At 45.6% G+C, this 26636-nt stretch overlaps 1 protein-coding gene across 1 annotated transcript in view; it reads right to left on the reverse strand.

Moving 5' to 3' along the window:
• Positions 1-26636, reverse strand: part of RNF213 (ring finger protein 213) — a 56419-nt gene that overhangs the window by 16257 nt on the left and 13526 nt on the right. The window contains exons 13-44 of the mRNA XM_054083480.1: positions 26386-26539; positions 25264-25416; positions 24534-24632; positions 23623-23745; positions 23044-23224; positions 22291-22464; positions 21845-22003; positions 20977-21551; positions 20532-20697; positions 19670-19887; positions 18999-19139; positions 18739-18900; positions 17156-18296; positions 15838-16031; positions 15290-15442; positions 11021-14614; positions 9052-9188; positions 8634-8729; positions 8082-8200; positions 7392-7514; positions 6663-6751; positions 5698-5845; positions 5202-5337; positions 4600-4788; positions 3990-4129; positions 3416-3570; positions 2848-3054; positions 2286-2467; positions 1419-1539; positions 1208-1308; positions 757-936; positions 64-227 (exon numbers count right to left, since the gene is read on the reverse strand). Of these exons, the coding sequence (XP_053939455.1) occupies positions 64-227; positions 757-936; positions 1208-1308; positions 1419-1539; positions 2286-2467; positions 2848-3054; positions 3416-3570; positions 3990-4129; positions 4600-4788; positions 5202-5337; positions 5698-5845; positions 6663-6751; positions 7392-7514; positions 8082-8200; positions 8634-8729; positions 9052-9188; positions 11021-14614; positions 15290-15442; positions 15838-16031; positions 17156-18296; positions 18739-18900; positions 18999-19139; positions 19670-19887; positions 20532-20697; positions 20977-21551; positions 21845-22003; positions 22291-22464; positions 23044-23224; positions 23623-23745; positions 24534-24632; positions 25264-25416; positions 26386-26539 (9674 nt within the window). The remainder of the gene's footprint in view (positions 1-63; positions 228-756; positions 937-1207; positions 1309-1418; positions 1540-2285; positions 2468-2847; positions 3055-3415; positions 3571-3989; positions 4130-4599; positions 4789-5201; positions 5338-5697; positions 5846-6662; positions 6752-7391; positions 7515-8081; positions 8201-8633; positions 8730-9051; positions 9189-11020; positions 14615-15289; positions 15443-15837; positions 16032-17155; positions 18297-18738; positions 18901-18998; positions 19140-19669; positions 19888-20531; positions 20698-20976; positions 21552-21844; positions 22004-22290; positions 22465-23043; positions 23225-23622; positions 23746-24533; positions 24633-25263; positions 25417-26385; positions 26540-26636) is intronic.

Below are 26636 nucleotides of genomic sequence, written 5' to 3' on the forward strand. Positions count from 1 at the left end.
GTGAGAAAAAGTGGCAAGAGAATCATCTCCCCAAGGCTGAGCGTCAGGATGAAAGGAGCTCACCTGAACCTGTCAGGAGGTTTCTGTGAACAAACAGCAGATTGAGGAGCTCTTTGATCACCCGTGTCTCAGGGGGTTCATTGTCCTTGAAGCTCATGGTAGTAACCACATCTATGAAGAAATTATTGCATCTCTGCCGGAATAGGGCATTTCTCTCTATGGCATCACTGGGGAAAGGGTAAAGAAAATATTAGGACAATGTTCAAATACTGAATCGCTTGAAAAACAAGTGAAGCAAAGCAAACAGGCAGAAGTCACCAAGGTAATACATATTTCCAGCTTTCCAAAAGGCTGCATTTGTGCAATGCTTCAGTAATATTGTCTGCAAAGGCTGTATCACATTGACAACTAAGATCATAAGTGGCGATATGATGCCAGACAGCAAAATCTCTCAGTAAACGTAAGTTATCACACAGCAATCCAAGATGATGAGCAGTTCCCTTGTCTGATTCAGCCACTGCTTTAGCTTTACAGGGTTTTGTAACTACAGTTTTTTTACAAGGCCAAGGCAATTTCCTTCCATCTTTTGAAACAATAAAGAGAAAATGGACAGGACCCATTCCAGTTCCAGAACAAGCAGAGCAGAGTTCCCTCCACGCATTCTGCTCGCATTGACAACTTTAGAGTTGGGAATCAGAATTTCCTCATACAATCAGCCCCACTGCAACGTTTCCCCCTTGGAAAAAGGTGGGGTACCTGAGCTCCTCAGAGACAGTTAAATTAACATCACTGACAGCAACTCTGCAGCATGGACAATGCATCTGTGCCGGTATGAGCCATGTTCTGATGCACTTCAGACAGAACACGTGGGAGCAAAGCAGGCAGACTGGATCCTTCGGCTCTTTTAGGCAGATTGCACATGGCTTCAAACCATATCTGTAATTCAGAAACAGCAATGAATACAATTGCTTCGATGTTGCCTTACCAAAAGCCTTTAAGAAGATGTTAATCTGCGATGAGACAAAGACCAGATAATGTCAAACCTGTTGGTTAAACACTTGTCTTTAGGGTGCAGAATAAAATGGAAGTTACTGCTCTTCGTTTGGCTTTCATTACATTTAATGCAGCACTGCCTTATGCCCAGAACTATGCTGGCAACACAGGTAATATTCCTACTAGACCACGCGACTTGTCTCAGTGTCACTACCTGCAAAGCCTGTTGCTGACTTCATCCTTACAGCTGCACAGCACTTTCATGACTGCAACAAAAGTTGCGTAAGTCTTCATGTCTGAATCGTGATGAAAACACTGCAGGGGAAAAGGACAAATCTCAAGGACTCAGCTCTAATATCCAGGACAAAAATTCACATGATTAGCAGAAGCAAATAGGGAAGGGGTTAAATCATATCTTTGCTTACCTCAGCAAGAAGCAACACATATTTTTTCACTATGTTCTCAAATTCTGGCAGCAGAGTCCCTATACCACACAACACATGTTCTACAAACAGCGACATGGAGAAAACCCGGTTCCAGTAGAGTCTGTGGGAAGAAAAGCGCGATTTCAAAAAGCACAATTATAAGCTGAGAACGTGGTGGAAATGCAGTATCAGATCAGCCTAATGATCTCATGCTCACCACTACAGCCTTTGAGCACCTCTCGTGCAATGTCTTGCTTTGCCTTTGGTTATCAGCCATGGCTTTTTGTCAAGGACACACCACGTAACAATACCAAACGCAGTGGGCTTATAGCACAAGAGCAGAATTAAGCACTGCAGCAGAATTAAGACCGCTGCAAAGACCTTCTCACATTCTAATATCTATATAAAGGAAGTAATTGTAAAAAAATAATCATCCCAATTAAATACACTTTCTTCACATCGCCTAAATTAAACCAGGTTTATGAGAAACTTGTCTTCCAAGAGACGACATCCTCTTAGATGGAGTGAAGTTCCCCATCTCTCACAGTCTTTATGCGCATGGAATGAAGTGAGGAGACATTGCTGGTTAACAGGAACCTAACGAATGTTTTAAATAACCCCTGAACCCAGCTGGAATGTACTGGATGATACTGCCAGATTTAGAGGGAGAATCTACATGAGATGAGGGGGAAAAAAAAAATGTGGTTTTTGGTGCTTGGTATGTAATTGAGCCTAGCAAGAACTTGGAAAAGTTTGTGAAATCTTCATCTGAGAAAAAACAGCACCAGAGCAACTTTCAGCCTTTACAACTTTCCTATTTACAGCAAGGTAAACGATCAAGATTGTGAGCAGATCTGTGGTACATACTCAAGTTGTTTTAGCAGCTGATGGCGCCGACTCTCATTCCTCAGCATATCTTTCTCTTTACAAAGAAATTCAATGGGCATACGAAGACTCTTCACTTTCTGCAGCCAGATCTCTGGATTGGCTGTTTGCACTTGATCCTGCAGCTCCTCAGCACATGCCATTGCAGCAAACACATCTAAAGTCTAGATAAAACCACAGGGTGTATCATAACACGACAGTTGCATTTCAGAAATATTTATGAACCTTGGCATCTGAGTCTGGTTTGCTATTGCATGTGTTCTACTAATAATGTTCTTGATTACCTTAAGCTCTAGAATTCTCATGCTCATGGTTTGAATCATTAGCACATCCTGTTTACTGATACAAAAGCAGGGCAAACTATTCTAAATCCTGCTAGCAACAACGATAATGCAGATTATTCCTCACTCTGAGGATCCTGACTGAGCTCGTGCTTCCCACTTTACTGTTGCTGAAATCAAAAGGAGACAACACTACCTACTTCAGCATAGCTAGAGCTCTCTGCTAGGGTTGAGGATAACAAAATGCCTGGTAGTGACTTTACCATCTCTGGTATTTCGTATTGTTGCTGTTTAACAAGGCAGTCAACAACACCGGGGTGTACAGCCAGGATTCTAGAAAAGTTCTGCAGGCGGCTCTTGAACTGATTGTATACAAGGTGGACCCAAGGCAAGGATGGCACTGTTTCCTCTCTTCTGGGAGACGCTGCCCTCCATTCGTCTATGCAGGAGAATAACGCAATTTGCAGACACTGAAAGTTTAGAAAAAAAAGTTAAAATCAAAATTAACAAAGAACTTCTATCACTTCTTTTGTACTGGCAATCCTGGCAAAATTATCAGAAAGACAAAAATCAGTACTTTACAAAGGCAGCCTTAAATGATGTGTCAATTTGTACAGGTGCTCCTGTGGAAGCACTTTTCTGAGTCAGGAATCAGCAGTTTGAGCAGCCATTCAGCATCAAACGCATCTGTTTTGTGGCTACTTTGCTATTAGTCTGTCTCAGAGGGTCATTTTGTCTGAAAAGGCAAGGACGATACAGAAGGGCATGTTCACAGGCATCGTGCTCTTCTCCCCACCTAAAGGGTTTCCAGCTCTTGTTCCAGCCACTGACCTGCAGCTCCTTTAGGCAGGACACACCAACGGTCAGGACAATAAAGTCTGTGCAATAGCAGTGGAAGAGCATCTGCCTTTCTCCTTCAGTCATAGCAGAGATAAATTTTCCCAGTGCAGTTTCCTGGAAGATATCCACAAACTTCTCAGCTTGGTCTGGAAAATGAGAATGGAGAGAAAAGCTGAATATTAGGGAGACGCTAAAGAGACTGCCATCTAATTAATCACTGCTGCATATAGCGCTCCCCTCGTTCAGGGCACTAACGAGGGATTCAAGGCCAAGCCTTCTCAGCCCAGGCTCCAGCGTCACATTTAATGAATGTCACCTTGTCAATAAGGCTTGGCATTTCCACAGCATTTGGAATACAAGAGCATGGAATATGTGAGAGAGACCAACAGTGAGAAGCACAAAGAAAAGCCAGTTGCACAAAGCTCTGCTGGCTCACATGAGCACAGAGGGATAGAAGGTGACTCCAGGGTCACAGAAAAGCGGAGGGCACAGTAGTGACAAACCAGAGTTTACAGGACAGGTGGAGAGAGGTGCTCTGTGTCACAAGCTCAAGCCAGGCTCTCACCTTCAGTGTTTGGGATGTATTGAGCTTTCAACCACAACTCATCCAAGTACTCCTTTATCCTCCAGCTGAAGGGCATCTTATTCACCACATCAGTGGACACCATCATGTTGTTCTGCACCAGAATTATCTCTGGTTGAGAGCTAAGAGATTAAAAGGTCATTAATGCATTGGGTTTTTGCCTGGGAAACACATTCAGACAGCAGAGGCAGGAAGCTGCAGAAAGCAAGAAATTAGCCCTAGAAGGGATGAGGGAAGGGCAAAGAACCGAATAACTCATTACTACAGCTCATCCTGCCAACTGTGTAGCAGTAGGATTTACTTATTCGAATAAGCATTCCGTGGAAAAAGGGCTGTAATAGCAGGAGACATGGGTGTCAGGGGCTTCGTAAGAAGCGTGAGCATGCCAAGAGCTAGAGAGCAAAGCCCAGGAGTGCTGGGGATAAGGTAGAAAGAACAGATTTCTGACGTCGCTGAGAATTGCCCTGCTGCTTTTGGCACAACACAAGGGAGTAACCAGCAGTGTTAATCTCCCATGTGGATTTAAAGCCAGTGCTGGACTGGTCTCTGTGTCGCCAGCCAGGCGCTCCTGCTGCTCTCTCCAGTGTCTCACCTGTTCTGCCCCACAATGTAAGGGACAGTCAGAAGTTTTGCATCACTGAAGATGAACATCCACAGGTTTGTCACCCACTCATCTGCCGGAGTGACCAATAGCTCCAGATTGCTATTCCTGTCTATGACAGAAATCAGGAGAGCCAGGAATGGAGTGATCATGTTCTGGACTCGCTTCCACAAGGTGTGCCTTTGGGGGCAGAAAGAGACCAAGAAACACAGAGGAAAAGTGAGCAACAATATCAGCAAATCAGGAGGTAGTTGTCCTGGAAAATTGCATGTGAGAAAGTCCTAATCCTGCCTCTAAGGGGAAAATACACCACCAAGTAAAATCCCCACACTCCTCTCACTGGTGGCTCACCCACTGTCTACTCAAAGCATCTGTGCATTCACGCATTCGTGTCCCAGTACAGCCCATTCAGCTGTAAGTCACCCTCCCTTGGGAGCCAGAAGAGGACAAAATTGCCCTCAGAGAGTTTCTGGCATAGACTGTAGACTGCAAATATTCAGATTACATAAAACTGCTGTCTCTGCTGCACAGTTGCCATTTGCAGACTTTTTCTTGGAAGCCTGCAGGCTAGAAGATATTGCGGCCGTCCTCACCTGAAGGTTCCTGCCTCCTGTAGAGCACTGAGGTTGGAAGCCTCCCGAAATACCCAGTTTTGTGGGTAAAGAGAATTTTCTTCTTGCTTCTTCAAAAGGTTGGAGAGACGAGCCTTTGTTATCTTCAGGAAAGAGGCTAGAAAACAACAGAGAACTTGCATTTCTCTTGTATTGGCATTGGATCCAAATTCAAATATCACACCAAGCACAGCATTTTACAATTTGTTTCAATAATTAGCCAGCTGGGAGGAAAACAGAGCTAACACAGCTAGAGAAAAAGCCACAAGTGAACTCCAGGAAAAGCTCCACAGCCATTAATGAAGCAAGAAACTGGAGCACAGACACACGCACTCCTGGGAGATCGCCTAGGAGATCTGCTTTGTCTACTCTACTGCAAGAACCACCGCTCTTTGTGTCCCCACTGAGTTAATTCCCATGTCTTCATGATTCCCTGGATGCCCAGGGACACTACCCTCTGCAGCCAAGGAGCACACACCTTTCAAGTCATCCTCTTTAGACAGAAGGCCAAGGAGAATCTCAATTCGCTTTCTGCTTCGATTAAGAACTTCATTTTGGTCCCGTAGCATCCCCACAGCACCTTGTACACAGGTCCTCAGGAGTACAGTGGTATCCAGGATTTCACCCTTTCAAAGGGTAGCATGAAAACAATTCGTTACTCTTCAGTTTTACATCCTTGCATCCCACATCCCTCTTAAAATGATTATAGTGCACTCTAGAAAGGGCTCGTCCCCCTGGCATCCCATCTCCCAGTATTCCTCTCATTTCAGGTTGTAAATGGAAGTTCTTCTGCTGCTATGATAGCACATAATGGAACTTCGGTGACCTTCTCAAACAAACACGGCATTTGTATTAAGTTAAGACTCCTATGGGAGAAAAAATCAGCAGTTTGGGGGAAAAAAAAAGTGGAAAAAAAAAAAAACATGACTAGGGAAAATAAGCCCTCTGTGGGAGACGCTTAGACACTAGAGGGTCAAAAGCCACGTGCCACCCTTGGACCGGGCATCCTCCAGCTGACGCTGTCAGGGGAACATCAGCCAGTCTTAACACGGCTGCAGTGCAGCCAAGTCCGCAGCCAATTCCAGCAGGGTTTCAACTGCACGAAAGCACAAGCAGCTGGAGCGGCAGGTGCAGAATGCCAGTTCTCAGCTTCAGAGTGTAGAACGATAACAGAAGCTTTTAAAACTGACTTTTAAGAATTAAGAGTATGAAGTGACTAAGGAATTAGAGGGTCATTAGAAAGGTTTACTTCTTTAGCGATGCTGATTTTGACTGAGCAGTAAGGGGAGGAATCTGTGTCTGTTAACATTCCTGATGCAAATAAAAATTCCTGATGGATTTCAAGTGAATGGGGAAAGAAAAGTTGTGTTGCACCTGTGGATGACAAGGAGCAGAGAACCATAATGACAACTGAGAAGCAAAACAAATGTATTCTGAACTGACCTCATAGTCCTGTGCTTCTGGCACTGGTGTTTCAACCTCCATCTCTTCTTCTTCCTCCTGTTCTTCTCCATTTGCCGGCAGAGGTGCAACTATGGTGTAGAAATGTTATTAGAAGGAAGCAATACACTTCTGCATCAGTCAGATAAGAGTTTATTTAGCAACTGCAGCCCAGAGCAGCAGATCATCTGTCAAGAGACCCATTATCTCCTGCATGAGTAGCTGAGATTCACCTCTAAACACAGCTACACCTGCTAGCTAGGTATGAGCTTCATGCAGCACGAACTGGAAGGAACATGACACTTGGAACTAATGCATTAAGCTCTACCAGAATCCTGTAGGGCAGTACAGGAAAAGGAAAAAACATAAGGAAAAACGGAGGGGAAAGAAAAAGTCTTTTCTCTGCCATGCAGGATCTTCTGCCTCCCAAGCTGAGACAGAGAGTTTAAGGCATTAAGCAGTGCAAATACCACAATTTTGCCAAAAGAAAAAGGGAAAACTAACAAAATTTATTTACTTAATGATCCAAAGTTGCAGTAACAAACTAAAAACAAGTACAAATTGGCAATCATGTCATAATATACACAAAAAAACCAGACGCTGAGCAGGGAAAATCATTAGATATGTTGGACCAAGCCCAAGTTCCACTAGCAGCAAGCCTGGGACTGCATCTCCCCTTTTCCCCACCAGCACATCACCACTGCTGGCTGGTGCAGCCAGCACACAGCTCACCTTTGGTTTTGCCTGAATCTTCACAGAAGATCTGGCTGATGGTGAGGTTCTGTAGGGCAGTTACATCCGAGACCATGTCCTTGGATCTACGGAGATCATCTATGTGTACTGACTGCCACAATCCTAAAAAACAAAGGACAAACGAAAATACCGTTTCATGCCTGCAGAACGCTCTTCCAGAAGAGCTTCCCAAGAATTATCTTCTAGGACGTGTGGGCTAGCAGTTGACATTCAGAGTTCAGTAATGTCACTTCCTGATGTAGAAAGGAAAAGCAGAAATTCACTTGGAACGTGCTAATACACTCTACTCTGACTGATGAGGTGTACATACTCCAGGGGCTTCGAGGCTCTTAGAACCCACCAGACACAGCAGGAACTTTGCTGCTGAAAGCAGAACAGAGAAGCACGTACTCAGGGGTCTCCTGGAAGACCATATGCCAGTACAGTTAGCATTGCATTTGTCTGCCACTCTTCAGCTGATTAGAAAGAGGACTCAGTGTAAGGTGCTCTCCAAGTTACTGACCCCTTGGGGCAGTCCCTGTGGATAAAGGAACCGGCTCTGACAATTCACAGGACACACCAACTCCAGATTTTAAACATTAAAAAGGAGGGTGAAGAAGAGAAATATTACTCTGGTAAGTTAGCCTGACGACAGTTGAAGAGCGAGGAGCAATGGATGGCCAGACCCACCTCCATGGAATCCCACGAAAGACGTTCCTCCTTCCACCCGGGAAAGCTTAATAATGAAGTAAACAAAAACAGAATCTTCTCCCAGGTCCGCCTTGTTGATTTCATTAACAACAGTGTATCTAGAACAAAGAGGAAACGCTGCTGACAGATCTAAGACAGACAAAAGTTCAAGGCCACAACCCTTTCCTCTGTAAGGGGTCACATTCCTTCCACTTATGCAGACATAAGTGATTTGTTCACCTCCTTCTTCCACCCTCCCCTAACTATGCCTTGAATGATAATCCCCATCCTCAGCTCTTCAGGACTTCTGCAGCCAATAGTAAGAACTCACACTTCAAAGGGGATTATCTGGTAATTTGACTCAGTTTCGTTTGATTTGGGTTATGAATTATCATTTGAAATACAATCGGTGCATATAGATTCCACTACAGAATAAACAAAGGATTACACATTCCCACTTCTGAAACCCTCAAATCAGCAATAATCCTCAAACGGGCGCGAGGAGTCACCAGGCAGAACAGCTAGTTGGGAACCACTTCACACTCGACTTACTTGGCTGAGGCGATGAGCTGGGCGTTCTGAGAGCCGTCTTCAAAGTCTGTCTGAATAATAAGGACTTTATTTCCTGATGTGGCATCAAGGAAATCTCTGGAGAGTGAAAGGGGATTTAAAAGAAGTCGCTATGTGTAAAACCAAAACATTAAAGTCTGCAGAAGTAGTCATTCCACATTAGCTTTGGCTGCTGCAGGCAGGAAAGATTAAAACACACATCCTATAGGGATGGTATAACTTCACAAACCAGTCTCAGCATGACGGAGCTAATACAGTTTGCACTGAGCCAGCCCACTGCTCCCCATGGCATACCCTCAAGCCTCCCTTTTCCACATGGGTCGCTCCAGATGTTCTGCCCATGCATCTTCCACCCAGGTGACAGCCTATTCAAAGCAAGCTAATGCGAAACCAGACTCACCGGATGCTCTTCAGGAAGGAGTACTCGGTGTCAAACTGCTGCAGGAATAGGATGAGAGGCCTTTGTGCTTTGCCCTGCACTTCCCTCTCTAGGCAAGCAGCGTCGGCACTGGTGAGAAGCCTCGAGAAGGTGGTGACCTGGGAGTGAAAGATGTAGATTTGGGTTTAGCTCAGCAATGCAGCAGGAAGGTCCGTACTGGGACCGGTGCTGTTCAATATCTTTATCAATGATATTGACAGTGAGATTGAGTGCACCCTCAGCAAGTTTGCAGATGACAGCAAGCTTAGTGGCATAGTTGCCACACTGGAAGAACGGGATGTCATCCCAAGGGACCTGGACAGGCTGGAGAAGTGGGACTGTGAGAACCTCGTGAGGTTCAACAAGGTCAAGTGTAAGGTCCTGCACCTGAGTCGGGGCAATCCCCATTTTCAGTACACGATGGGGGATGATGTGATTGAGAGCAGCTCTGCAGAGAAGGATTTGGGAGTGCTGGTCGATGAGAAGCTCAACATGGGCCGGCAATGTGTGCTCGCAGCCCAGAAGACCAATCGCGTCCTGGGCTGCATCAAAAGAAGTGTGGCCAGCAGGGCGAGGCGGGGAGGGGGGCCTCTGCTCCTCTCTTGTGAGACCTCATTTGGGATATGGTGTCCAGTTCTGGATTCCTCAATGTAAGAAGGAGATGGAGCCGTTGGAACGGGTCCAGAGGAAGCTACAAGGATGATCAGAGGGCTGAAGCACCTCCCATATGAGGACAGGCCGAGAGAGTTGGTCTTGTTCAGCCTGGAGAAGAGAAGGCTCCGAGGAGATCCTATAGTGACCTTCCAGTACCTGAAGGGGCTGCAGGAAAGCTGGAGAGGGGCTGTTTGTAAAGGCTTGGAGTGATAGGATGAGGGGGAACAAGTATAAAATGGACAGGGGCAGGTTTAGACTGGACATTAGGAAGAATTTCTTCACCATGAGAGTGACGAGGCCTTGGAACAGGTTGCCAAGAGAAGTTGTGGCTGCCCCATCCCTGGAGGTGTTCCAGGCCAGGTTGGATGGGCCTTGGGCAGCCTGATCTAGTTGGAGGTGTCCCTGCCCATCACAGGGGGGGTGGAACTGGATGATCTATAAGGTCCCTTCCAACCCAATCTATTCTATGATTCTAAGGCAGTAGAGACTTACTCATTTATGCTCCCAGGTGCTGCTAACTTGCTGCAGAGCAGGACTGCACCCAAAAGAAACAGTAGGCAAAGCATCAACATGGGCTGTCACTCCAACCCAGGGCCACTGCTGAGTAGTGGGATACAATGACTTTTGGTGTTGCCAAAGATGAGCTGTAGGGCAGCTAAGAAGGGGCAGCCAAGGCTTTGAGAAGCTTCTCATGAACCCCTGTATTTTGCCTTCCCTGCAGCACTCTTGGGGAGCAGCAAGTCTAGCCCCAAGAGAAAGCACTTTGTCACCATGTGAAGCAGGAGAGGAAGACGTTCTCCAGCCAGTCTCAGCTGAAGTTCTTTAGCTTTGGTACTAGGTAAAAGTAAATCAGATATATTCAAAGGCCCACAAGATCTCCAGCTGTTCGTGGCTTAGCTGGGTTAAAATCTTTTGTACCTTAAAGACCAGAGGCAGACACAAAGAAATGAGGGTTCAAGAGCTCCTGATGACTTTCTGCAGCCAGTAGCCGTTTTTGCTGGTCATGTACTACTGGCCAGAGCTACTTTCAAAGTAAGGAGATACATCAGCTGCCCAAAGTCACTGAAAATCCCTGCTTGCCAGAGAGCAGCAAATACTCTTTCACGCACAGCAGAGGTATTGGATTCTGCAGGATGCAACAACACTGGCTGAAACATGTGGGTGCAAATCTAGACACTAAGCAGCACGGCTGTTATCAAGTTTACTTAGGTGTAACCATAATGCAGCCCTAGCGGCATAAACTAAAAACCTTCCTGCAGGCTGGGAGGGCTTCGAGAGGACTCAGCAAGACACTCACCTCTGTAAACGCCGTTTGGTACCCAGACCCGGCACAGACGTGAGCTCGGAGGAAGTCTGCAAAAGACGTGTGATGCTGCTGTTTGAAGTATATATTCGCCAGAGATTCTGCCATAAAAAACCCCACCGAGTGGCAGAGGCGGATCACAGAGTCCGGAGTGGCACAATTCAGCAGAGCCAGCTGGGCTTCCCTCTTCACGCAGGGCATGAGTTCACCAGGAGCACACACTGTTTTAAGCCTTTCTGTTGTTTGCAGGACCACCGAGGCACAGGTATCGGAGTGGTAGCCCACAAACACATCAGACGGGCTGTATTTCTGCTTATTTATGAAATGCTCTTCTGTATTGGCTGCTGTGAAGTCATGTACCCACTTCTTCAGCTCTTTCACAATTTCTCTTTGCCCCTTGTCCAGGACAGTACTGATATCCAGGTAGTGCTTCTCCAGCCTGTTAATCAGTGGGATGGGGAAGTGCTTATATACCACATCTTTCTCCTCAATGACTATCAGTCGGAAATTTGGGTGCACTCGGCACTTCACCCGGTGGGTGCCCAGTCCCAAATCAACATACTTCTGGCCAGCAAGGTACACGTAGTATTGATTGAGGGCATCGTAGAGGCTTTCATAAAGGTTCTGCAAGTTGAGAAGCACAACCATTTGGCCAGTTTCCATACAGACCTTCACACGGTTGATGTTCCTGCATATCTGGGTATACTCCTGGTCCTTAGGGAAACTGGAGCCAAAGATAATTTCTGGCTGTTGTCGGGCAGTAAAAAAAGCTTGCTGGAGGATCTGCAATGCTGCATAGTTCTCAGTCAAAACAAGCAAGTACCTGCAATCCCCGTCCTGACCACTGCTATAAATGTTCTGCCGTACCAGCTCAATTCTACTGATATCATGAGCACGTATTTCTCCTTTTTCGGGTAACTGCGAGGTGAATATTTCCAAAGCATTGACATCATCCTTGCCACCAAAGTTACGAAGAACGATTTCAGCTATGTCTTGAGGTGTTGGCTCACTTTTGGAGCTCTTGGCTAAGGCAAAAATCATCTTTATGAGGCTGTAGTAGTCACGCAGACCAAAGAACTCCCTGTCTTGGGCCTTGCAAATATTTTCATATGCATCTGCAAAGTGACAAAAATACTGTTCGACCTTCTGCAAAGCCCCTCGTGCTGAGCAACAAATCCCCTTTGCACTTTCTACGAGCTCTTCTTTGCTGGGGTCACCACGTGAAACAAAGATGCCTCGATTCATTTTAGCAGGGTCCAAAGCCCAGTTGGAAATCCCGATGAAGCCAACCTTTTTGTGAGGAAGAGGGATATCATCTATGCAGCCGTCTTCCAAAAGTGGATGCAGAGTCTTCAAAGGCATTTTGGGAGAGTCTTCTGCCAGCCCAATCTCATCCAAAACCACCACCGAGACATATTCGTCCAAGTTCTTCCCTTCCTGGAATCGAGCACAGTGCTTGAAAGTGCCTATGATTCCCTCTGGAGTGGAGAGAGGGCTGCACTGAAAAGACACAAGATGGATCTGCTTCAGTTCCTTAAACAAATCTGAATGAGCTGCTTGGCCCTGCATAGCATCAGCCACAATGGTTTTTGCAAGGGATTTGGAGCTTCCAGGCTTCCCAACTAGAAAAAGAGGGATTTTCAACTCGATGCAGATGACCATCATAAAGACATTCTCCTTCAAGGCCAAGTTTCTTGCTATGGTATCTCGGAGGTGCACACCACTCAGGAATAAATCCTGCATCAGGGAGATTTCTTCCAAAATCTTTTTCTGGGCATTATAGGGTTCTGGAAGGACCTGGCTGATAGCAATCCTATATGGCTCCTTCTTTTCCAGGGATGCATGATAGCAGACCCCAAGTGCCAGCACCAAGGACCAGATAACCTTGTTTCTCTCAACAACGCGCTTTGGAGCTTTCTTCTCAGCAAGGTACTTCTCCAGTTCTCTCAGCAGTAGCCTACTGCGTTTGTGAAACCACTTGAAGACTTCCATGCAGCGTTCCACATCCCGTAGGCTGACGAAGCTGCATTCATCCTCCCTCTGCCTCATGTATTGCTGGGAAGCAAAAAGCACTTCTGTAATTACCTCTGTTTCAAACTGCTCCATTGGGATGTCTTGAGTAACCCTCTGTACAATCTGCTCTATATACATTTTTTCAGCTAAGTTGTTGAGCTGCCCAAAATCCCACACTAATGGAATTATGCTGGGTGGGAGTGCATGGACCCGGTACACAAGCTGTCTCAGTGGAATAGATCCAAGCTTATCCTTAGTTTCATCTGCTTTGACACGGTAGCCCAATCCAGCTAATTCCAGGCGTTCAATCATCTTTGGTGTGTGCTTACGATAAGGGTTGCAAGCTGCTATGATCTGCAAACCAGAGCAAGAGGCCAAAGGCTTTCCCTGTACTGTGTGGTCACACAGAACTTCCTTGATGCTGCTTATAGCCTCTGTTGTGTTGGCTTCATCGAAAAAGAGAACTGTGTCCAACCCGTGCTTCTCTTTATTGATTTTAGCAAGGGCTTCTGCTTCTTTGATTCTGGCATAAATCATCTCTGCAGTAGTACCACCATGAACTTTGACGAGCTTCATGTTCTCTATCTCCACGCAGCTTCTGCGTAACTTGCACAGAAACTTTATAAGTCTGGTTTTGCCACAGCCTGTTTCTCCCATGATGACAACCGGGATGTTGCATCTGAATCGCATCTCAATAGCCAACATTTTTAGCACGTTGTCTGTTGTGAGTTCATACGTCTCATCAGGGTCTGTTACGTGGCGGATTCCCAAAACCATGCAAAGCTTGTCTAGCTTGTCACGACGAGGCAATTGATCAAACGGAATATTGAAGGGAACCCTCTGGAATAACAAACCATTGTACAGCTGTGAAGTCATGACACTACTCTTGATAATGTTGCCATTCAAAGGATTAATGGCATCAATGCAGCCTCTGTTATTAGGCTGCAAGTGGAAACCAATGAACGTCATGGACGCACGATCATTATTGAAAAACAAATATGGATGAGGCTCAGACTCCCACTTTTTCCGAATGCTGAAAGGAAAAAGATCTTCTTCTCTAACATTCTCCTGGTTGGAGGATTGTGTTCCTGAGCTTTGATCAGAGATGTTTAGAGAGGGTGTTGCAAAATCCCTTGCCATTAAAATCATGAATGCAACAACAAAGTTTTTAAAACCATACAAAATGTCCTGGACAAAGGCAGGGTTGCAAAAGTCAGAGGCTTCACAGTCTCTCAACTGAACATTGAGAAAATATGTGAAATTTCGGAGTGCTGACCAGGAGGGATCTGCAATCCCACAGTGCAGGAGTAACTGCTGCAGGCATTCTGCCGGGCTCCCTTGCACAGACTGCGCTTCGTACCAGAAAGTGTCCAGATTGTATCCATGATGGTATCTTTTAAGATATTGGAAAGGTCTCTGGAAAGCCTCACTGCAAAATTCCTTGTGGTCCATTCCTGGCTCTGAAATATCCCCGGGCTGGTTCCTAAGCATCACCATTTCTAGTACTTCCTTGGGAGACTTGCATGTTACTTTAGGAAACACATCAAAGAAATTATACTTCTGGCTCGCTGACATCTGGAGTAGAGGGAAAGAAAATACGTCATCATAAAGTGGTAGCCCTGCTCTTCTTCAGCTTGTTTAATCTGTTCTGAACAGTATTCTTGCCTAAAACCACAGACCTAACTGAATAGCAGCAGCCAGTCTGTACAATCATGGCACTTTTTCCCCTGTGCATCACTTCTTCCACCTAAAGTGCATCACAACAATTAATCCTACTTCCTCCTACAGTCTCCTTCCAGTAACATTAGGCCTTTGTTACTTCCAGCCCCTTCTCAAAGAAAAAGAAAACTAAACCCAAGAAACTGTCGTTATTTGTCACTGTCACTTCTACACTCTGTTCTTGTAGCTGCATATAAATATTCTAGACTTTTAAACATGCAAAGCAATGTAAGGAAGATTAGATTTTGCATTTTTATGTTACGGTGGGGCCAGTGAGGCTTGGACTAACAGGCCTTCAGAAACCACCAACCCAAGATTACCAAGACAGGTATAATTCTCTGGTTTTATAATATCGCTTTGTACAACACCAGGGACACCACTTTGAATTGACATACAGAGTACACCCCGATACAAACATCGAATTCCTGTGCTGTCTTTACATTTGTAGAGACTCATGTGCAGATTCACATACAAACATATGTACAAAGTGACTGAGAAATTCAAAGAAATCAAGTATTGCTGTGTACATACATGTCTTGCTGCTTTCTTTGGCACCGGTGGTACCTCAAGGATTTCAATGATATATAAATGGCACTTCTGTCGCAGCCACAGATTTCCGTCATTGTCTGTCAGGTACTGCAAAACCAACAGCTTGAACAGAAACTCTGGAACTCCACTTTGTACCTATCACAAGGGAAGACACAAAGACATTTCCTCTTCGTTTACTCTTCACAACTTCACAAAATCGTACAACAGCTGAGGGTGGAAAGCACCTCTGGAGATCGTCTTGTCCAACCTCTCTGCTCAAAGCAGGCTCAGCTACAGGATGTTGCCCAAGGTCATGTTCAATCAAGTTTTTAGTATCTCAAGACTGGAGACTCTAATGCTTCTCTGGGCAACCTGTTCCAGAATTCATACATTGATGATAAAGAGTTCTTTATTTACTAACTTACACGATAATCAGAAAACACATCCTAGTGAAATGGCTAACCGGGAAACAAAAGCATTAAAGAAACAACTTCTGCAAGGATCCACACAGAACTTCAAGAACAAGGCAGCTGAGGGAGGGATGTACTCACTGAAGAGGTGATATCAAAATGGAATATCATGGGCTTTGTCTGGTGCTCACTCTCCAGAAAAGGCAGAAGAGATTTTAGCACTTTATCTTCATCCACTTCTGGTTCAATTAGTCTGATGGTTTTCAGAAGTTCCGTATAGTCAGGTTGCATTTCTAGCAGTCTCTCATGTAGCCTCTTCACATACAGAGATTTCCCTGTTATCATAAAAAACACCAAAAGAACTAAAGTCATCAGTACCACATGCATCACATTAAGGTTACAACAAAAAGAAGAAAGGCTTTACTTTTTTTTTACTCCAAACTCACCCTCAGCACTATGAAAGGTTCGTAACACAATAAAAAAAGTGGGTTTATATAGCTTTCCAGACTGAAGCTAAGGCAGAAGCCACTCACCGAGAACAACCAAGAGCTACCTTGGGTCCCTGAAGTTTGACAAAGGATGCTATTTGTTACCGAAACTATTTTGGCTTTTCCCACTAATCCCTGGAAAACAATGCAGCGTGCTTTCCCTTTTGAGCCCAGCCTTTTTCATTGGGGTGGTAACTCTAGGAAAGCCCAAGAATGGCTGCTGTAAGGAAAAAGCCAGATCTGCTGTTGCACTGGATGTACTTCAGACTCAACGTTTACACAAGAAACAGGCAGAGCTGGGGATAAAAGCTAAGGAACAGGGTAAGAACACAGCTGACACATCGTGACTCTCTCCTAGTATGTCTTCACTGATTCTCAGGAACTCTGATGGCAGCAATAGCGCCTTTGTGTTTATTAGCCCTTGATGGACATTTCTCTCATGACTATATCTAATCAATTTTTAAGCCTGTGTAAAGCTTTGGGTTCAACAATTTAACAAAGCACTGTTTGAAGAACCACCTCCTCCTGTTTGCTTTTCAGCCTGCCAAGCAGTTTTACTGAAGGCCCTTCTAGGTTTTTTGCATTAAGAGACAGCCAACAATCATTTCCTATGCAAGAAAATCAGGCACGCTTGATAGCCTTGGTCCCATCTCACATATATATCCCTGCAGGAATATTTTAATCTCAGGTTGTCAGATTCATCTTATCCAGCATCAGCTATCCAGTTGAGATCAATGACACGAGTCAGCAGAGACAGACATGTGTCAGGTTAGCAAGATAAACCATCTCTAGAGATGCCCGCCTCTGGAGAAGATGAGCAGTCCTTACAGCCTTCACCTCACTCCACTGACTAAAGTCTGAATCATTCTTTTTGACCAGGTGTTGACAACCTGGAGAGAAAACCTGGCAAGGTGATTCCCCACTCTGTTTTTTAACACTCAGCAGACCCCACTTTGCTTGTGACACCTTACCCACACCAGCTCTTTTGGAGGACACAATCCCAACACACATATCGTCTTTGAACACAGAAGCAGCCGAGCTTGAAGGCTGAGCAACTCTGTAGTGATGCTGAAGGTATTGCTGGATTTCAGCTAGCTGCCTCTGAGGTATCATGTGCACTTTGTACTGGCTGAAGACAGAAGGGATGTAGCTGTGCTCCCTCTCGCAGTTGCACAGAATGATGAGGCGATAGGTTTTGTTGTAGTGCTGCAGGCGCTGGAACAGCTCCTCCGCTCTGCAGCTGACATCGTAACTCAGCTCATCTGCGTACAGCATGGTGTAAATTTTTTCTCCTCCACTGCAGGGAATGAAGCACCTCCTGAAGAAGAGCTCCACTTGCTCAGCAGTGGTCTGAGGAGTGCACAGGAGAACTTCATCAAAAGTGGGAAGGGGCTGGTCGGGGCTGTTCATGTAAATAGCCAGAGCAGATGTGAGCACCTCAGAGCGAGGGCACGTGATGAGGTTGGGCTGATCAACACGCAGCAGATCCTGTGGAAAATCTCGTGTGACATACTCTTCCTCACAGCTAGCCAGATCCTTCAGCTGCTCGCCGAGCGTATCAATATCCAGGCAGTCTGGGATGAAGGAGCCCATGTCGCTCATGTAGCACTCCCAGATGCACTCCAGACCTGTGATCAGGTCCTTCTCCTCATCTAGCATTGCTTGCAAGTCAGAAATACCCTTCCCTGAGCTGGGAGGCACGTCACTCCTGGAGGTTCTAAGGACATCTTCCTTAGTGCAGTTTTGTTTCAGGAACGAAAGCATCATCAGGGCACCTTCGCTGGGCGTCTCCCGCCCCAGTTGAGTGCGCAAATAGACCAGCTGCTCAGCGGTGTAATAGTTCAGGTAGAAATGCTGGAATCGTTTTTCATACATGAAGCTTTTCCAACTCTCCAGGAAAGTCTCCATCGTCTTGCAGAGGCACGGGAGCACAGCTGCCATGTCTCCTTGCCCTTCCAACACTGGGATTGCTTCCAAAGAGAATTCTATCAGAACTCGTGATTCTTTTTGGGGTGAACAATACACATAGGCAAGCCAGGAGCGGAAGAGCATGTTCCCAGCTGAATAAAGGTCAATAAAGGCCTGCGCAAGTCTTTGCACACCAAAAAAAACCTGTGAGGACAGAGAAGAAATAAAAAAAATAAGCTGCTTTATCAAGACAAGTCCCAGTCATGAAACCACAGGAAAGATCTTCAGTCTAAATAAAGGCTTTGGTCCCAAGTCAGGAGTGTCAGGCCTGGTACAGTAACAAAAGACTTTCTACAGCTTTTTAACAGCAGTATCCCCAGGAAGCCAGTAAGGAATCCCCAGCTTGAGACAAAAGCACAGCAACCCTCCCGGTCAGGAGCATCCGCAGCGCAGCCAGAGGAGGAGGGTACCAGTCCACTGTCCAGTCTCCAGCTTAGTTCCACCGTAACGGGGAACAAAAGAAGTAGGAACACCTATCTACCTGCTCCCATTCATCCCCAGCTGTAAACCACTCTTCAAAGCTGACATTCAAGGCAAGATTCAACACAGCCTCAACATCAGCAACCCACGGGGTTTGAAGTCTGACCTCAGAGAACTTCTCCACCTCCAAGCCTTGCTCTCCCTTTGCCGACATGAGCATTAGTTTGTTCTGCAGTTCCCGGAGCTCTGCCAGAGAGTATTTCCACGACGTCTCATTATCCCCAGAGCTCCCTGGGAGGGTGAAGCGCAGGACATTGTCTAAAGAAACCTGCCAGAGAATAAGTCATTAGCACTGATACGCGCTTGGGTTCCAGTCCTGAGGCAGTGCTGTGCCTGACAAGGGGAGCACTTTGGAAGCAGCCTCACCTTTTGGCCATCAGTTGGTGCTCGGAGAACGTATATTCCTCTGCTGTTGATGGCAGCTGCCAGTGACAGGGATGACAGCTCCACAGACCCATGGCTCTCTTTCACTGTTTTCAACCACTCCAAGTGTTGGGCTGAAGCACGCTGTGGAGAGAGAAGATACGGCTCTGCCCTAACCACTCTTTATATAGCATTTCTTTCCAGGATTACATCTGTATCCAGGACAGACAGCTTGCGCTGGTGTGATGGGGAAGGAAGGATTGACTACCGGTCACAGCCTGATCTTTCTGCACAGCTGTTCTTTAGCCACACCACAGGAGGCTGAACAAGGAGAGCCCACAGGGCTTCAAAGCCCTCTTCCTGCAGAAACGTGCCCTACCACAAAGAATAAGACAGAGTTCCCACCCATCTGCTTTTCTCTCTTTTGCATCATCATTCAAGCTCTTGCAAGAGTGAAGCTACTCCACATCTCACGTGAAAGCCTCAGCAGTGCTTTTCAGAAATAAGTGCAGTTACAGTTGCTGCAGTGAATTTTTGTGCCACAGAAACATAAGGTATTTTTTCCCCGTCCCCACACCAGTGCAAGTTGCCCCGTGTAATTAATTTTCCAGCTACTCTTGGAAGGCAAAAAATCATAAGAGAATGCAGAGAGGACCTGCTCTAGCAGAACTCACCAGTTTCTTGGGAAGGTTCTCATCACTATCCAGGGCTCGCCACAGCTTCTTCAAGCAGTGCATGAAGTCCTCAAACCCTGACTCTTGCCTGAGCTCATAGAGCAGGGAAGAGTAGCCATGCACAGTGTCATGGAAACATGCCACACGGTCCACATCCATGTCATTCTCCCCAGCAGAGATGGACGCCAAGTCCACAAATACTTTCACCTCATTCATATCTTAAATGAGATAAACACGTGAATGAACAATAAATGAAGCAGCATTAATACAACTCTACATTGCCACCTGTCACAGAAAACGCAGAAAGAATGCCTTTGAGCAGCACCTCCTGTGCAACTTCCTTCCACCCATCCTGCCAGCAACTTTGCTAGCGATTCATCCGCATCAATAACACCTTTGGCCCTGGCTTATTTCTGCACTGCCCAAAGATCAGATTCATAGGCACGACAGAGGCCATACAAAGGCTGTGTGTCTATGTGCTTGTAAGGCAACTGAGCTGGCAAAGTCTCCACTAGTCAAGACCGCTGCCATCCCGTTAAACCCTCCGTTCTCTTAGATAACCTGAACAGAATGGTGGCAGCTATTACAGCCTTTCGGATCAAGCCCAGTAATCGGGCAGGGGGGCTCCTGTGGTTGCACAAGACTGCAGTAGCATGAGCATGTTTAAAAGGACTACTTCATAGCACATTCCACACTGAAACCCATAAGAGATGCTTGTAACTATTATATCGATGCCTGGAGGTGTGAAGGCATAGAGCTGACAGCAGATGGGTCAGGGATACAGCATTCTTTCTGCCCCCCCTACACAGACTAGCACCCCTTGCAGTGCTATCTGCCTAATCTCCGGGTGGGTAGCACACACCTTCCAGTGCTTCTCTGACCCAGCAGACAAACTCCTTCTGCTTGGCCAGCTCCTTCAGACACCCACGACGGTTCACAGTGATCCCTTGCAGCATTTTCTTGGCATGCATAATCTCAGGGTTGATGGAGTCCAGTGTTTGTGTCTTGTATGAGTCAAGTTTTTCTGTCTACAAAGCAAGTAGTGCAAACAATCAGTCTGGAAATGGGAAACACAACTTCTCCTCCATCGGGGAAAGAAAAACCCTCTGCAAAGCCACACCCTAATAGGGATGCCATCCTTTCTTTTTTTAAGAAAGATTACACAAAAGCACTTTGTTTGAACACTTGATTTTTATGTTACATAATCATTTTGGGACAGGGGATGGCTCTTGATCAACTTGGATAGACTTGTGGGAAGGTTCAGATTTACCTATCATCCTGACAGAGCTGAGGAAGTGGATACTTACTATGTCCAATATGTTTTCCAGGATACTGAAGTCACCGGAGAGGCTTAAACTCTCTTTGACACTGGCAATGATCTTTGCAGCATCGAAAGTTAAATGCATTTCATGGTATTGCTGGATCTGCTCAAGTCGCTGATCAACCCAGCCTCCGTCATCTCCAGGTTTAAGCTTACACATGATAACTAGTTCAGCTTTGATATCTTCAGGATGATTTGTGAATTCCTGAAAAATTGTATCAACTGCAGAAAGTGTGAGCCTTCCAGATCTGAGCTCATCATACAACCTTTCATAGCTCACAAAACAAGGACAGATTAGGCTATCAAAAACATCATCAAGGAGCAATTCGATAACAGAGCCGACACACTCGGAGAACTCTCCTGCCATCTGCGCTGCTTCCTCCCAGAACTGCTGGAAGATCAGGCTGTCCTTAAGAGAGTGCATTCTCTGGACATATTTTTTCAGCTCTGGGCTCAAGCTGTAGTAGGTCTGCAGAGGTTCAATTCTCATATTTACCAACGAATTTAGCGCTCGTGAGCGAATATCTTCTGAGTGTTGGGATTCCAATTCACCTAGATCCACTTCAAAGCAGAAAGATAAGTCAGAGACAGATCAGATGTTTAGCCTGTGTCCAGCTTACATCAACTAACCCACCAAGCTGCACAATGCTGTTGGTATTTGCAGGGGTCCACATGCCCATTTCATGCATAAGCACTTCATTGACCCCTCAAATGCCCTAGGTTTGCCCACCCCCCACCTCTCCTCATCCTTGCTGTGGTTTAGAATAAAACCTGTTTACAAAGTCTAGGTGTTTTCAAAGGAAATTAAGTTTTTCTGGAGTCGCCACTTTTAAATCGCACCCCCAAAATCTTACCTTTCACAGACGCCAGCACCTTCCTACACATGCTGAGAAAGGTTCCAATTGCTTTTCTCTCTTCTCTGAGAAACATTAATTGTTCGTGCCTTGAATGCAGCAATTTTTTCAGCTCTTGCTGGCTTACTGCTTTCTCCTCGACTGCCAGCTGCTGGTTCTCTGAAAGAAAACTCAGCTGTAGTCACAAGCCACACACTTCTCGCTCCCAACACTTGCACTCACAATCCAGGCTTGCAATTCCAGAGTCACAAACACCACGGTGAAACGCAGACAACATAAACTGGAGCTGGGAGCTTCACATAAAGGACAAAGACAAGGGTAGCAGTGCTAACTGCTGAGGCACCTCCTTAGCATTAATGATCACTAAAGCAGGTTAACAGAGTAGGCATGGGATTACTACAATGACCCCACAAAACAACAATGCCACTTTTGAGTGCTGCTCTTACTTGTCTCCCAGATACTGAGGAACTGTTTCTCATGCTGGAAAATCTCTTCCAGATGTTTCACAAGGATATGCCCACTCCGCAAGTGATCAGTGACATTCTTAATCACATCGTCTGCCACAACTATGACATACTTTGCTTCTTCTGTAAGTTTTTCTAGGAGCTTTCTGTTCTTTCCTGTCCCAGAAATAAAGCATGTAAAACCTTCATCAGCCTTGTTTCACAAAACCGAGGCACAATCAATAACTGTTTGACATCATGGTACAGAGTCTTCCCACTTCCCATTCAAATCCCTATCCAGAAGCCTGTGAACTCGTCACATCACTCTCCAGCCCCTCACGATTTTTCTGAACAGAGCCAGGATCTTAGGAGAGCCACTCAGAAACCTTCCCATGGAGCAATAACTATATATAACTATACCCAACATCTGTGGAGGAAACACAAGTCATTTTGATCTATTCATTACTGTGCAGCAATAACTTATTAGAACTCCTCAGAGAAAGGAGTTATGTTTTACAAATCCACTGGATCTACAGGTTCAGAAGTCCGGTACAAATCCTGAAGTGGCTGCAGCGGATTAGCACAAGAAGAGTATTAGCTCCCTCTTCCTTAGCCAGGCTCAATACCTTGAGCTTTGAGAAAGGGACTAAAACAAGAGCAGGACAATTTTTATGTATCTGCTGCCCTGCAAAATAGGAATGAGAAGGCAGAGGACAGCTTTTCATAGACTCCTATAAATATACCCAACAGACATACCATTAAAGCTGAAGACATGTTTGATGTCAGACCACGTAAGCATGTGATGCAAAATCACATCAAAATCATCCTCAGACTGCCCACTCGGGACAGGCCACGACTTCACGATAATGGTTGATACCAGCTGGCTGAACTGGTCCATGTTGTAGGAAGATATCTGCTCAAGGAGATTGCTCTGAGTCTGCACAAAGCACACAAGACAGAAGAGAGGAATGTATCAGCGTTTCAGACCGCACCGTGTCCGTCTCTCTCGGGATCAGGCACCAACGCCAAGAAGTCACACCCCCAGTGCTGAGGTATATTCCAAGACAGCCGTATGACATGATCGACCCCAGATGGCAAAAGCATTACAAGTATTTTTCGTGGACCCTTTATAAGGAGATCCTCAGTTCCTGATTTCTTGTCAATGTATTTTTTTGTTAGTTTAACAAACTTAAACAATCCACAGCAACTCAAGCAACGACAGCAACGTGCAACTCTCCTTCCACCACAACGCACAACCCTACACTATGGCACAGGATTTCTATGCAGCAGGAAATGTGATATTTCCTTTTCCTACCTTGAAGGAAAATACAGTACCTGGCAAGCCGCAGCTACAGCCTCTGTGGCGCAGTCACGGAAACACGAGCCAATGGAAGAGTCAAGTCCTGAAAATCGGTAGTGCTGACAGCAGTAGACTAAGATTTGTTTAACTGGAAGCTCCTGTGGGGTGAAAGGGAAATTTCTTATCAGCTTGAAGTTTCCAAAAGGTTTCTTCTGAAAGCATGGAGTGCTGCTATTAAGATAATAAAAGGAGCTAAGTGAAAAAATTTATTTTCCCTGGTGGAATCAAACATCAGCCCATTTATCAGGGCCTGGGAGAGAAATGAAATAAAAATAAGTGCTTGAAAAATCTTTTAGACTGTTTCAGTCTTAAATGTGTGATTGCTTAATACGCATCTCTCCAAGCCAAGCTTCCACCAGGACATATTTGTTTCCTGATTATACCATGAAAATCAATAGTTTAAAGGATTTTGCAACTGATGTAGAAAGGAGATGAGGAGATAGACAAGTTTCATTCAGAAGAGACTTACACAGTGTGTGCATTTGGGAACCTGGACACCACAATTTCTGTGCAATGAATGAAAACAGGGAAGCGCCAGCTTTGCTAATGTAAGTCCTTGGGTCCTTACTTTACACCCACTATTTATTAAAACTGTAGGGGTGGTAATTGCTCAAAATGTGCAATTAAAGCATCAGGACATCAGCCACTGCTAGAAACATCCCTGGCTGCCGACGTCTCTGATGCCAAGAATACAGCATGGTACAGTTTAACATCCAAGCTTTGAGTCTCCAGAATGTGTTTTATAACAGCAATAGCAATTCTTATGACCAAAGCCACAGCGTTTTCACGTGCCCGTTCAGGCCCTGGAAGCTATTCTCTAAGTACAGCAGAAGATGCTCTGCGCTTGGTCCACCAGCATGCAGTGACTGCCTGTATCCTCCCCTACCTCCTTAATTCTTCTCTCCAAATCTGCAAGTAAAGTCGTCTTCCACCTCTCAGTGAGCTGCTCATCTGGAAAGGTGATTATCACAAATTCATGCCATGCCTGCAGGTGAGAACCAAATAAACACAAACCAATAAGTGCTGGGATTTAATAATCAATTAAGGAAATTAAAAGAACTATGCTGAGCAGAGGCCCCACACTTCTCAGTCTGTGGTCCTCTCAGATGTTTCCATCCAGAAGAAAAAGAGTACTCCCAGAGCTGCAAAAGGCAGCTTTCAAGCCCAAACAGCCCCAAAATGTCCCAGCTGCTAAAGATGTTTGGATCAACCACTTTGACGTTGGAAACTGTCCCTGGGAGGGGTGGGAGCGGAGCAAGTCAGTGTGTAAGGAGTTGCTCTGTGCTTTGCCTGCTGGAAGGCCTGAAAGACAGACAGTACCACTTAGAGCATGACAACAGCTCCAGCTGCACCAACGGTCAGGTCCTCATCCCATCAATGTCTCTTGGAACAGCCGAGAAAAAGGAGAAATAAGGCAATTGGAGCAGCATCAATTATAGCCCTTTGCTTTTCAGGCCAATAGTGTTTAAACCGAGGCTGCTTCTCAGCTCACAGTTTGCACTGCCTGTCCCCATCTCATTCCTTACTCAGCCTCAGCAGCTACGGTTCCCAGCAAAGAGCCACTGGCGTGGGATGGTAAAACACCTTTTAATTCATATTATTAGAAGATGACAAACCCGAAGTTCCCAATGAAAAGTGAATATCACGTGCTCCAGGCTTTCTTTCAATAACTTTTGGTTTAAAGCGTTTCTGAACCAGGTGCGAGTGTCTTTCAGAGCTTCACTGAATACTTCTACCACTGGAACTTCCTCCTCAGCATCTCTTGGAACCTGTCGCACACACAGAAGAAGAAAAAATAATAATAATAATTCAAGCAGGGGAGCAACGTACGACTAATTTAAATAAATATTTCTAAAAAGAAAAGGCCTAAATGCATCCAAAGCACAAATGTGCCCAGAGACACTGCACCGCTTGAATACAGCATACAGGAGGGTGGAAAAATGCAATGCTTACATATAGTTTGTGTTTAAGAACACTTATTCCAGGAAGTAAAGGCAACATATGTTAAACGGAAAGAAAAAGGTACATAAATCAAAGCCCATGACAGCCAACCTGGGCATTTGATGTGACCTTCAATAAAAGAGTCCAGAGGGACTCAATAAGAGAGTTCAGAGGAGGCCGTGAAGATAAGCATAGGGCTAGAACACCTCCCACACGGCGACAGGCTGAGAGAGTAAAGGTTGTTCAGCCTGGAGAAGAGAAGGCTCCAGGGAGAACTTTTAGCGACCTTCCAGGAATTGAAAGAGGGCCTACGGGAAAGTTGGGGAGGGGCTCTTTATCAGGGAGTGCAGAGATAGGATGGGGGGAATGGTTCTGAGCTGAAAGGAGATTTATATCAGATACTGGGAAGACATTTTTTGCTGTGAGGGTGGGGAGGCCCTGGCCCAGGCTGCCCAGAGCAGTGGTGGCTGCCCCATCCCTGGAGGGGTTCAAGGCCAGGTTGGATGGGGCTTGGAGCAACCTGATCCAGTGGGAGGTGTCCCTGCCCATGGCAGGGGGTGGAACTGGATGAGGTTTCAGGTTCCTTCCAACCCAAACCATTCTCTGATTCTATGAAGAGTCAAAATCATTAAATGATTTCACAACTTTCTGAAAGCACCACAATCTTGGTTAATGTAGAGTATTAAGTTTTCCAAACTGAGAATGGATATGATCTAAAACCAGCCTGTTGTACCATTTTTCTAATACTTCCAGCTATCTCGCTCTTATCAGCCCATAAGTGGTTCCTCGGTACTCACTGCTGCAGGCTGAAGACTGGCAACCTTCGAAATCATCCTGGCAGAGCTGGCAGGAATCATGTACATCCCGCCTTGCTTGGCGTAACTGCAGATCTTCTTGTGCATCTTGAGGCAACAGGTCAAGCACAACTGCCAAGAGCGAGCCTCCAGACCTCTGAAGGACAACAACAAAGAGGAAGAATTGCTCTTCTGCTCAGGAGACAAAAGAAAAAAGGAAGCAAAACTCCACCAAATTCAATGCAGTGCAGCAA

The sequence above is a fragment of the Cuculus canorus genome, chromosome 18, assembly GCF_017976375.1.
Source record: "Cuculus canorus isolate bCucCan1 chromosome 18, bCucCan1.pri, whole genome shotgun sequence".
Classification (NCBI taxonomy): Eukaryota; Metazoa; Chordata; class Aves; order Cuculiformes; family Cuculidae; genus Cuculus; species Cuculus canorus.